The 13,524-nt window shown below is 34.8% G+C and overlaps 1 protein-coding gene across 1 annotated transcript in view; it reads left to right on the top strand.

The window, feature by feature from the left end:
• Positions 1-13,524, top strand: part of Tacr3 (tachykinin receptor 3) — a 99,512-nt gene that overhangs the window by 41,335 nt on the left and 44,653 nt on the right. The window contains exons 2-3 of the mRNA XM_058583802.1: positions 7,085-7,273; positions 11,396-11,546. Coding sequence (XP_058439785.1) covers positions 7,085-7,273; positions 11,396-11,546 — 340 coding nt within the window. The remainder of the gene's footprint in view (positions 1-7,084; positions 7,274-11,395; positions 11,547-13,524) is intronic.

Consider the following 13,524-nt stretch of genomic DNA (forward strand, 5'->3'; position numbering starts at 1 on the left):
CAAATACGAGTAGATCAACTCAAATCACTTAATGACTTTCAAAAGTTATTAGGAGACATAAATTGGATAAGGCCTTATTTAGGTATACCAACAGGAGAGTTGGGACCTTTATTTGATATCCTAAAAGGTCCATCAGATCCAAATTCACCCCGAATGTTAACGCCTGAAGCAAGAAAGGCATTAAAAATCATTGAAACATATATGGAAAATATGCATTTGGATAGAATTGATATAAGTTTGCCTTTATTATTTATTGTACTACCAACAAAAAATATTCCTACAGGAGTATTTTGGCAAGAAGGTCCATTATTATGGATACATTTATCTTATTCTCCTAACACTATTCTTACTAGGTATCCTGAGGCTGTAGGACAATTAATACTCAAAGGAATAAAAGCAGCAAAGGGAGTGTTTGGAATTTCTCCCAATAAAATTATTACTCCATATACTATGAATCAAATTGATGAGTTAGCTAATGAGTTAAATACTTGGGCAATAATCATGTGCAAATCTAATGTTTCATTTGATAACCACTTACCATCTAATCCTTTATTGTCTTTTTGGTCATTGCATCCTGTAATTTTTCCAAAAATGACAAGAAAAACACCTATCATGAATGCTCCAAATATATTCACTGATGGGTCAAATAATGGTACAGCAGCAGTAGTTACCCCTGATCAAACTTTTACATTTTTAGTACCCAAACAATCAGCTCAAAAGGTAGAGCTTAATGCAGTTTTACAAGCTTTTGTGATGTTTAAAGATTCTGTATTTAATTTATTTTCTGATAGTCAGTATGTAGTTAATGCTATAGTATCTCTTGAAGATGCTGGTAGGATTTCCCCTTCTTCTACTGTTTTCTCTTTGCTTTCCACTATACAAAGTCTAATCTGGGACAGAAAAGATCCATTCTTTATAGGACATATCAGGGCACATACAGGATTGCCTGGAGCCCTTAGTTTGGGCAATGATTTAGCAGATAAAACTACACATGACATACATATTTTCTCTACACTAGAAGAAGCTATAAATTTTCATAAAAAGTTCCATGTCAATGCTAATACTTTACAAAAGCATTTTAAAATAACTAAGGAACAAGCTAGACAAATAATAAAACAATGTCAAAATTGTGTGACCTTTTTACCACAAGTTAATCTTGGAGTCAATCCTAAAGGATTGATACCTAACCATATTTGGCAGATGGACGTCACACACTTGCCAGAATTTGGAAAATTAAAATATTTGCATGTTACAGTTGATACTTCTTCTGGATTTTTGATGGGCTCCCTTCATGCCAGAGAAAAAACTAAAGATGTTATAGCTCATTGCTTACAAAATTTTGCCACTGTGGGCGTTCCAAAACAGTTAAAAACAGATAATGCCCCTGGTTATACTTCTACCTCTTTTAAACAATTTTGCTCAACATTTGGCATTACTCATATAACAGGAATCCCATACAATCCACAGGGACAAGGCATAGTTGAAAGAGCTCATCAAACTATTAAAATGTACTTATTAAAGCAAAAAGAAGGAATTGGGAAGGGGTATATATTCCCCAAAGATAAACTTAAAATAACCCTTTTTACTCTAAACTTTTTAAATTTGGATTCATCAGGACTTAGTGCTGCGGAAAGGCATATGTGTCCAAAAAATGTACATAAGCCCAAGGTACTTTGGAAGGATATTCTAACAGGACAATGGAAAGGTCCTGACCCAGTAATTGTCTGGAGTCGGGGGTCTGTTTGTGTGTTTCCACAGGGAGAACAGCAGCCGATTTGGATTCCAGAGAGATTAACCAAGGTCCTGACCCAGTGATTGTCTGGAGTCGGGGGTCTGTTTATGTGTTTCCACAGGGAGAACAGCAGCCGATTTGGATTCCAGAAAGATTAACTAAAGCGATTTCTACAGACCAAAAAGAAGATGATTTGGCTCAAATCCATAACAACTGATATCCAAAACTCCAGTTTGGCTATTCTTACATCTGCAACAGAACCAGGATGCTTTTTTCAATATCTATTTTATTATTGCCCTTTGCCATATCATGAAGTTCTATTTTGTTTTTTGAGCTCATACAGACCTAGGTTAATGTTTTGCTGATCAGTTCTATTTTTTGACTATAGAGTTTTTAAGCATTGCAATGGAGATTTCACCTGTAAAAAGTTATAAGGCCTTTACTATAATGTTATGTGTTGTATGTATTATATTATGTGTGCACACTTGTGTTTTGTGTTATATGTTTGAATGTACGTATGTCCATATATCATATATGATGAGCGCTCATGATAAAATGGATCCAAATTTTTTTTTTTCACGTGATTTATATGGTTTAATTTAAATTGGGTAAACAACTGTTGAGGATTGTTTTAATATGTAAACAAAAAAGAAGGTTAACAGATCTGTTTGTTTACTTTCACCTTTCCTTTTCATTATATTTAATAATTCTCTTAAAGATAATGTAAATTGTTAAGAAAATTGTTTTCTTTTAGTGCCTTCTGGAATGTTACATAATTTTTTCTTTAGCCATTATTGCCAGAATTCCTATTTTCATCCCAGTGCTGGTGAAGTCAAAGATAAAACCAATCTACAGCTTCTACAATAGCCATCACTGAACTGCTTGCAGAACTTGCCTGGACACATTGTGAGCTCACCTGTATGCATTGTGAACTATCTGTTGGTGCAGCGACTTATGGTAGTGTTGGGGTATTTTTGCTGATGATGTCACCGGTGGTACAATTTTTCAAAGGAGCCCTCAATTGGCTTAATGTCATGGCATTTTGCATCCTCCTCTACTAGTGATGGTCTAAAATTTGGGGGTCAACAGAGGTGAGGCAAAGAACCTCACCCCCCCACAGGTGCAAAGGCCTATCCACAAGTATGGCTGTATGCTGGACCGGTAGTCAGTGACGGGTATGATCCAATTGCAGTGGTACCAACCTAAGACAGGAGGCTGACGCCTAGAGGTCAGTTCATCCGATGACGGGTAAGGACCATATGTTGAATTGGACTGCCTAACAGGCACGGTCCCTAAGCCACATGCTTGTTGTTTAAACAGAGAGGGGGAGATGTTGAGAGCCACAGCCAAAGGGGCCCCAGCAAACTTCCAGCTGCCAGCAAACTTCCAGCTGCTGGCTGATGATTGGCTCACAGCGGCCCCAGCAACATCTAGCTGATTGGCTCCTCGGCCCCAGCAACATCTAGCTGATTGGCTCCTCTGCGGTGATGCTCATTGGACTGTTTCCCTGCCCTTTCAGACCACGGAGCTGCTCATTGGGGGACTTTTTTGGCTCCGCCCACGTGACCCAGCCAATCGGCCTCAAGAGCAGGAGGATTGTGGGAGGTGGGGAGAAGCTTGTGTGGGAGAGAGAGGCTTGTGGAAAGCCGGTGGTGGCAGTTGAGGCTCTGAGGGTTTTTCCTGAGAGACTATTTTGTTTGTCGTGTGTGGTTCTAAAAATAAAGTTAGTTTCTTTTGACAAGTGGCTCCTGATTGTGCCCAGCCAGACTGCGGCACAACACCTAAAAACCCCCATGCACCCAAGAGTATTCCACAGATTATCCATTTCCCCAGTAATCTTCTTTGCAACCCTCACTTTTCTGACACTTTGTCTTCTCACGTTTCCATGTTTCAACCCAGAGTGGTGTATCTTAAGGAATACTGATGTATCCTAAGGAATACTGATGTATCGTCTCAACATATTTTTCTCAGTTAATGCATTCACTTGACTTTGTCTTTATGACAGTTGTTACATTTGTAATTTTTATTATTGGTGAGATCATTTGGTTACATTTTACTATGGTTTGGATGTGGTTGTGATTTATCCCCCTGGGATTCAATTGGAAGCTAGGACCCTAATATGGTGGTGGGAATTTTTAATGGTGGCAGAGCATAGTGGAGTATGGTTAGGTCACCAGGGCTGCCCTCTCAGAGACTTAACAGTCAAGGGATCCCCATTAGTTCTTGTGAGAGCAAGCCTGGCCCCTCCTCACTCTCTGGCTTCCCACTTGGTGTTTCCTCTCACAAGTGCTCCTGCCATTGTAGTACTGTTCACCCCAAGGCACTTAGGAGAGCCAGGCTGATGCCAGTGCCTCATCTCTGAGCCTCCCAAACTGTGAGTCAAATAGCTTCTTTTCCACATAAAATACACAGCTTCAGGTATTTTTCATAGCAACAGAAAATAGACTAATTTAGTACTTATCTATTTCATCAGCTTTGAGATCTGTGAAGGTCATTTTTGCTCTGTGCTGTATTATCTTGGTGTTTGAAATGCCACAGGAAGCTTTCAATAAATATTTTGTTGAAAAAATAAATAATAGAAAGAACAGAAATGGCAATCATGCCTGCCTGACGTTTCAATATTTTTATTCTCACTAAAATATTGAAAACATAAATTGTTTCCACATAATTCAAATAAAACAATAGTTTACCTCTCAGGAAATAGCTTATATAGAATCAGGATAAGTGGCCCAATTAATTAATAATAAATTTGCAATTTATTTTGAATTGTCTGAGCAATGGTAGCCATACAAGAGTCTTTTATTAGTCTTATAAAAGCAACTGTATAAATATTCAAATTGCATTTATAAACTTCTAGGGCACAAAAAGTAAAAGATTACAATAGAATTGGGGAATATTTATTTTAGTACTACAATAAAATTTATTGACAAGTGTTGTGCTTGGCTGGGAAATATATATTGATATACTGTGATAAATACTGTGTGGGTTATCATCAACAGCAGTGGCAAGATAGCTTGCAATTCATGTTTGATTTTGTTTTTAATATTACACATAAAAGTTTTTGGATTCAAAAGCATAATACTACTTCTGATTCTTTGGGAAGTTAGCAACATTACATATTTTTTTTCTATTCCACAATTCTTTACATGAATGGTTATATTCAAAAGCTATAAATAGTAACTATATGGATTTTTAAGACTGGCACAACTAATTTAGAATTCCTCTTGTCATTATGACTATTTTATTTAATCACTTTAAACTCAATTTTCTTTTCTGTAAAATAAAAATATTATCTACTTGATAATATTACTCTAGGTACTAAATGTATAAAATGGCCCTGGTTAGCAGTCAAAAATTGTTTCTTGTAATATCTTCACCAACATAAGCACCAAGACGTGAATTTTAAATAGTTTTCCATTTAACTGTTCATTATATTTTCTTTATATGGTTCATTTTGTTCTCCTAAACCAAGGTTTTATTTTATAGTTTTTATTTTTCTACTTTTTTTATTAAGATTTACTTGACACACAAAAATTGTACCTACTTAACATATACATTCCAACGAGTTTGAACAAGCATATACAGCTATGATATAATCACAATAAGCAAGATATTAAATATATCCATTGCGGCCAAAGCTTTCTTTGTGTTATGATCTGGGAGAGCTGTTTTGTTTTATTTTGTTTATGCAGTAACAACATATCTGTTAACATAAAATCTATCCTCTGAACAAATTTTAAACTATACCACTTGAAAATTAAGGTACTGTATTGTATAGCAAATCTCCAGAGCTGTTTTCTGTCTTGCAAAACTGAAAGTTTACACCCTATGCAACAATTTCTCATTGTCTTCTGCTACCCACTGCCAATTACCGTTCTACTCTCTGCTTCCCTGGAATTTGACTATTTTTAGGTACCTCAGATATGTGGAATCCTCCAGCTCAGTGAAATAAGCCAATCACAGAAGAGCAAATTTTTTTTATGTCTGATTCATGTTTGCCTATTAGCCATCAAACATAATGAATAAAGAATATTACGGTAGGAAAATTGTAACTAAAGTCAATATTAATAATAATGTAAACATAATTTCCAATATTGCTACTAAAAACCTAATAGTAATGGGCTGGGGCCATAACTCAGTGGCAGAGCGATTGCCTAGCATGTGTGAAGCACTGGATTTGATCCTTAGCATTGCATAAAAATAAACATATAAAAAGTTCTAATAGTTACACAAAGAGAAATAAACAAACTGGTAAATTATATTATCCTTATTTTGAAATAATTTTTCTTAAGTTTAAAATATTTTAGGCTAAGCAATAATCATTCTTTGACAGAAATATCATCTTTGGAAATTTTATGTATTTTAAAATGTCTGTGAAAAACACAAAATAGCCAACAGTGTAATGCTTTATTGATATAAATATTAAATTTTAACATAATATATTATTTTCTTCTTTAAACATTAGCCAAATTTGCACTTAGCCATATGGTATCCAATTTAAAACTGAAAATTATTTCTCTGAGATACATCATTTTCTTTTTTTACCGAGGGAATAAGATTTGACCTTTCTTAAGAATTCATAGTTCCCAATTTCCCATGATTCACTGACAGTCATATGTAAGTGTACTCTGTTGAGCCTCAAATGTATTTTCCCATTTATAACTATGTTTTCCAGTTACATAGTTGTAATGGCACTAGGTTAGATACCAGAAAGATTTACACAACGCAGTGTGAGTCCAATTTGTTGGGTAACAGGAAATCATGGCCTCAATCAAATTTGATTTATCCATCATACCTGAATCCTGAATTTGTCTCCTGCTACTTTTAAATGACTATGTTGACCACATTTTTTATTGTAGTTCTTCATCTTTGTCAATTATATAGGTACCATCCATATTACTTTGTCAAAATTTTTTAAGAAGATAAAGAGACAGAAAAGAAATGAAGACTTTGAGGAGAGGAACTAGTATTTTTAAGCACCTATTATGTGCCTTTTCAATTCAATTCAACACACGTTTATGAATTTTGATGATGTGGTAGGCACAGCACCAAACAATCAATATTCTTCACTTATATTATTTCTATTGATCTTACTGAACCCTAAGTGGGTGTTCTTATTTCTATTTTAAAAATAATGAAGCTGAGGTTTAAAAAGGTTAAGCAACTGTCAGAATAGGATTTGAACCTAGATCTGCCTGGTTCCTCAGACTACCGCCTTTGTACAACCCAAATCTTCATCAACTCATTTACCAGAACAGAGATAATTGCATCTATAGAAATACCTTTGAAGTTAATTTTTAAACTCCAACATCAAAAGAATCAACAAAACATTCTTTTTTTTTTTCCATATAGGTATATGGCCATTATTGACCCCTTGAAACCCAGACTGTCTGCCACAGCTACCAGGATTGTCATTGGAAGTATTTGGATTCTGGCATTTCTACTTGCCTTTCCTCAGTGTCTTTATTCCAAAATCAAAGTCATGCCCAGCCGCACTCTTTGCTACGTTCAATGGCCAGAAGGTCCCAAACAACATTTCACGTAAGTTAATTCTCTCTAATGATTTTCAATTCAATTTATCAGACACTTAGGGAAACAGTGGTTTGGAGCAGAAATTAATAAGACATAGATGTTTGTCTCAGGGCTCACTTACTACTTGGAATAAAAAAAAACATAAAATTATTATAAGACAGTGTGATGTGGTCAGAAAGTCTGTATAAGTTACAAAGGTTTTAATTGGAAACGTGATGACTTCCATATGGGACAGCACGGGAGAGTTTCCTGGAGTCAGTGATAACAAATGAAAGAACCTTGCCAAGGAAAGCAGGGTTGTTATTGATTGAGAAGTTCGAACAGAGGAACCAAAGCCCGAATGTGTTGATTGCTCTTTTAGGGAGCCTGGCAGAAGGGAAGGGAGGTCCTGGCAGGTCCTCTAAGTTTGCCTTGGCTTGATTTGGTCTTGTTCATTTGTTTCAGCATTAAGAAACCCGAGCACTGGGTCAGAAAGGAAATAGGAATGGTGTAAGCTAGAATTTGGCATTTTGTACTTTGGATCCACCTAAAGAAAAGCAAAAGGGAAAAATAGCATAATCATACACTTGATTATATTTATTGTATCTTGATTATATTTGTTATTCTGATCATTTGAATTTTATTACAATAAAATGCTTATTTTCCTACTTTTAATAACCTATTTTTTTCTTTAAAACTAAGAAATGATTCAAATAATGGTCATCTTTTAAGCAGTCGTTTTAATCTAGAATTTTTAAGAAAAAAAAATATTAGCTGGCACTAGTAAAGCAGAATCAGGCAGCAGTTATTAAACTGAATGCTGTATTCTGTTCATTATAATTAATAAATCTTAATTGTATAACATTATCATCCTTGAATTATTTACTCACTGAATTACTTCTCCATTGACTTTTTCCCAAGATTTTCCTCTTTTACTTGAAGAAATAATACAGAATTAAAACTGCCAAAGAAGTTAAATACAATATATATTCACACACACACACACACACACACACACACACACCAAATCCAGAAATTTGCAAAGATGAAATACATGTAAAATTAAGGTAGTTGTCATCTGAAACATTAAAAAAATAGAAACATATGATAATGGATGCTACTATTTAAAGTCATACTGGAGGGGGAAAAACATTTAGGGACAGATACACCACAAGGAACAGGTTTGACATCATCAGTGTAATAAATTCATAAAGCTATAGTATAACTAGTTAATCAATTTAAGAATTGTTCCCAGCTGGGAGCCATGGTACATGCCTGTAATCCTAGCAGCTTGGGAGGCTGATGTAGGAGGATTGTGAGTTCAAAGATAGCCTCAACAAAACTGAGGCACTAAGCAAATCAGTGAGACTCTGTCTCTAAACAAAATACGAAATAGGACTGGGGATGTGCCTCAGTGGTTGAGTGCTTCTGAGTTCAATCCCCAGTACCAAAAAAAAAAAAAAAGAATTGTTCCCAAATATGTTACATTTCGGCCCTCAACCCTTTTCATTTCTACAGACTTCAACTATTCTAAATTTCTAGCTATTGAGAGGGAAAGAATGATTATAAGCTTTCCACAGAGTTACAAAATATACATAGACAGGAGATCGGCTATCACCAGTCTTTTCTCACCACCAGTCCTTAATTTTTCTAAGAAATAATGAAGAAAAAAGTCAAACACAGGTGTAGACACTTTCTCCAATGTCAAAGGGATGGGGACCATTATTAATGCAGAATGATAAAGAATAAGTTATATTCTATACTTGTAAAATATGTCAAAATACTCTCTACTGTCATGTATATCTAAAAAGAACAAATAATTAGTAGAAAATTATTTTATTTTCTACTGCATTAAATTTTGACCAAACACAGGAAGTCTTCTATCCTTTTTTTGTTTGTTTGTTTGTTTGTTTTAGCTGGTCAAAGGTCACAGACCTGCTTTTTAACCTACTGTGTACTTTAAGTCAGCTGAATATCTAAAATGAAAAATACACTAAAAAGAATTCTAACCATGATCTTTTCCAAGTCTGTTGTGCAAAGGGCTTAAAGCTTTACTAATTAAAGTAATGCAGGGAACAAGAGCTCTAAGCCTGTCTCATTCTCTGTGTGGAACAAAGTACCAATGTTTCCTGGAAATTGCTAAATTTTGCACAAGCAAGAAACCTACACATACTCGAACGTAGAATTAGTTTCATTTTATTCCAGAGAGCTTCTTCTCTCCTGGTAAAGAAACAGCACAAGGAATGAATCTTAATTGGTCTCATCATCAGAAGTCATAAACTTGGTCTTTATTCATGAAGTCAGACAATTTTTTTAAGTACACTGTGGAAGCAGACAGTAGAATCAGCTTCCTGTGGTACAGACAATTACCTTATATCTAGCTAAAACAAATATCAACTTGAATGATCATCCAAAGTCACTGTTAATCGTACCATTGAATAAAGTTTACCACTGTGTTCTTCTAAAGGAAGTTGTCAAAAATAAGAATTCAATGAACTCCAGGTGAGAAAAATCAAAACAATTCATACTCACTAATGAGTTGTTCATTCATGGCTAACTGATAAGAAGGTGCCCAGCTACAACTGACTCAACGACACTATACTCAAGTCCTACCTGGGAAGTGTGAATTTCCATTAACTAAGGGCAGAGTGAGGCAGACAAGAGCTACTTCTGTAACATTTTAATATCCAAGCAGCATAATAAAAACTGTTCCCAGGGTGATGCATATTCCATTAACCACACTGAATAAAACAGATGTATTATGCATTTTTTTCTTTTCTTTTTGTTTAAGAAGCTTGTTTATCTCCCTTTGACCACTGAAATATACTTTGAAATGATTCCATGTTGATTTTAGTCCAGGAAGCAACAGTAAGAAAGTCACTTATCCAGTAGGAAGTGAGAAACAGGTTGTAGAGTTGCTGTACAGTCCAAGCAACTGCAGCAAGAGAGACAATCATGGTTGTCTTAGGCTTTTCTTCCTTTAGCATAAAGAGGTGTTTCGACCAGCCCACAGCTCTGTGTCACATTTTTACTAGATTGCTACAGATTTCTGGAATCTTTGCTGTTGTTCAATGGCCCACTTATTGGAGCCAAAAATTCTAGATGCTAGAATGGGAACAAACACAGATACATAATAAAACAGGAAACACAAGACAGAACAGATGGATCTAGATAATATATAATCCAGCAGGTTGGTGCTGCAATTATCTCCCTTCTCCACCATCCCTGAGGTGCACATCCCTGAGGTACACTCCTTGAGTGTAAGCCTGAAGGCTTACCTCCCTCCCCTCCCACACAGTGACTGGAGCACTCCCCATTGATACAAAACTTTAAATCAGATACAGCAAGCCACTAAGAAATAGAAAAGCAAGGTTTAAGATTCACTTTAAAAAAGAGAGAGAGAGAGAGAGAGAGAGAGAGAGAAGGATAGGTATTGATAAGACTATTATAATAAACTCCTCAATTACTGTAAAGCCTTCTTAAAAAATGAAAGCCACACTAAATTTGTAAAATTCTATTTAGGCTATAAAATTATTACATAAACTTCTACTCCTCCCTAATTGAATCCTTATAATTTTGGTTGAAAGCCATGGAATCCTAGAATTGATTTTGATAATTATTGGTGACTTATATTGTATGCATGTTATTTAACAAGCTAATAAATCAAAGGCACCATGATTTTGGAAAAACGCATGTGTCTTTGCCAGATTTTTAAAATCACACATAACTCCTGTATCCAATTTATCTCAGAGTACCTACTTAACTTTTAATTTTCATTTAGATGAAAAACAGTTTATTTCTAATATTTAATTTCTAATATGTTTAGCTTAGCTGAATAATTACTAAATAGAGAACCAAGCAGAGGAAAGGCATTCATTCTCCATTTACTAAGCAAAGAAAATATGCATAGATTAAATGAGCACTTTACTGCAGTTACATGCTTCCATATACAAAGACTAACATAGGTCAATTGGCAGCATTTGAAACATGAATCCAGGTGACACTAATCATGACATGACATTTTGATCAGTTTGTGAAATGAGGACATAAAGTGAAAATTATCTTTGGCATTTTTTATTATGATTTAAAACTGAACAAATTTGAAGTTCCACATATTTTTTTTCCAAAAGATTGTTTTCTGATTCCTTACAGGTACCACATTATTGTCATTATTCTGGTGTACTGCTTCCCGTTGCTCATCATGGGTATCACATACACCATCGTTGGGATTACTCTCTGGGGAGGAGAGATCCCAGGAGATACCTGTGACAAGTATCATGAGCAGCTGAAGGCCAAACGAAAGGTACTGTTCTGCATAATTCACCCAGCATTGTGCAAACTGTGGCACATCGGAGACAGGAAAACTTACTCATGGCATTTTAATATAATATGATTTGATATTCTACTTCCACTTTTTAAAATGTCTTCTTTTCCACCGGACATAGTGACACACACCCGTAATCCCAGCAGCTCTAGAGGCTGAGGTATGAGGATCACAATTTTAAAGCCAGCTGCAGCAGTTTAGTGAAGGGCTAAACAACTCAGTGAGACCCTGTCTCTAAATAAAATATTAAAAAGAGCTGGGGATGTAACAGTGGTTGAGTACCCCTGGTAACAAAAGACAAAACAAAAAAAGTCTTCCTTCCTTTGTTTTCCAATATTTTTCTTTTATATTCTGTCTATGTTGTTGTCATTCTGTAAGCCACTGCCCATGTACAGTATCAGAATATTAGTGCCTGATAGAACAAGAGTTACTTCCTTACAGCAATACTCTTTTAAAAAATCACCCTTTGCAGAGTATTCTCATTTATTCTACCAGAAATTGCCAAAATTTCACTTTAAATGGAATCTCAGCTGATTTTATTTAGGCAACTGTAGCTATAATTAACCCTGATTGAACAGAGTGCCTATGATGTACTCAATAATCTTCCAGGAATGACATCTCTCTTAGAAAGTGCTATAATTCCTGGATGTCTATTCCGCCTCCATCTTGCTCCTGATCCAGTCATCATGTATATCTGATTAAGAAACAAGAACTGTATTAGTGCTCTTCTACAATTCATTGATACAAAAAGAGCCTATTTCTGACTATTTCACATTTAGTAAGAAAACACCTAAAACTTAAACAGGATTGATGTTTCACTAAAATTTTTTCAAAGATTTTTTTTCCACCTATCATTGATTCATTGACTCAATGAATGAGATTTGTAAAAAATTGATGAAACTTAAAAGTATCTTATTCCATCATCTTCTTTCCAATTAATGTGTGCCTATTGCATACTGGAGAGGTTTATTTCAAAGATAAATGAACATGTCAATCACTATGTATTTGTTCCATTTATGATTAATTTATTCATGTAAAGCTTCTAACAATCACATGGGCATTTCCTTTAAAAATCTCTCAACAATATTAAAACTAATTAACAACATACACTCACTTAACAATGATCACTCAGGTTTAAAAAATATAATGCAGCAAAAAGATTCCATTTTAATACCATGATTTTTCTTCAAATTATGCTAGACAAAGCTTATGCTACATACATATGTATATGAACGATATGCATGATTTTCTCTTTCAATAAACTAATCTTAAAAATGATGCACACAAACCACCAAATTATGCATTCAACATCTAAAAAGTATTACTGAAAGTAGAACTCCAATAATATGTTCATCTTATCTGAAGTTTCTTTTACCCTTTTGCAATTTCAACCCTTATTTTTAAATATGTTGTTCATATTAAACTATGTTTGGGGTATCAACACATCAAATAATTGATGTAATGTTATATATTTCAGAATAATTTCTGTCTTTGTATTACCTACTTAGTTATCTTTTGTTTCTTATTGGTATAGACCTTTTTTTTGTTCTGCCCCTTTCCCTGTTCACTTCTACACAAATTAAAATAAACCCATGATTATAGATTAAGAGGATTTTTCCCACATACATGTAGTAATTTTCTAGGAAGAAATGAAAACTTAATCTCAGTTCTTTATTTTTGAATTTAGAGTCCCAGAAAAAACAAAACCAAAAGGAAATATATTTTTACTTTGCCCCTGTATAGCCAGTGAGAGTGAAGAATAAATATTCCCTTTTGATTTCATCACCCTACAACTTCAAAGTAAAATATCAACTCAACCTGTGTGACTCTTCTAGAACATTTCAGAAAAGGAGGACACTTAAAGGTTTTGTCCATTTATCTCCCTCTCAAATTGATCTGAGCTGAAATAATGCAAAGTTAAATCCAAGTCAGGGACTTATAAGAAATACCCTTGTCC

This window comes from Marmota monax, unplaced genomic scaffold (genome assembly GCF_021218885.2).
Source record: "Marmota monax isolate L192 unplaced genomic scaffold, Marmota_monax_Labrador192_F-V1.1 WCK01_AAM20220418_F8-fsc00002, whole genome shotgun sequence".
NCBI lineage: Eukaryota > Metazoa > Chordata > Mammalia > Rodentia > Sciuridae > Marmota > Marmota monax.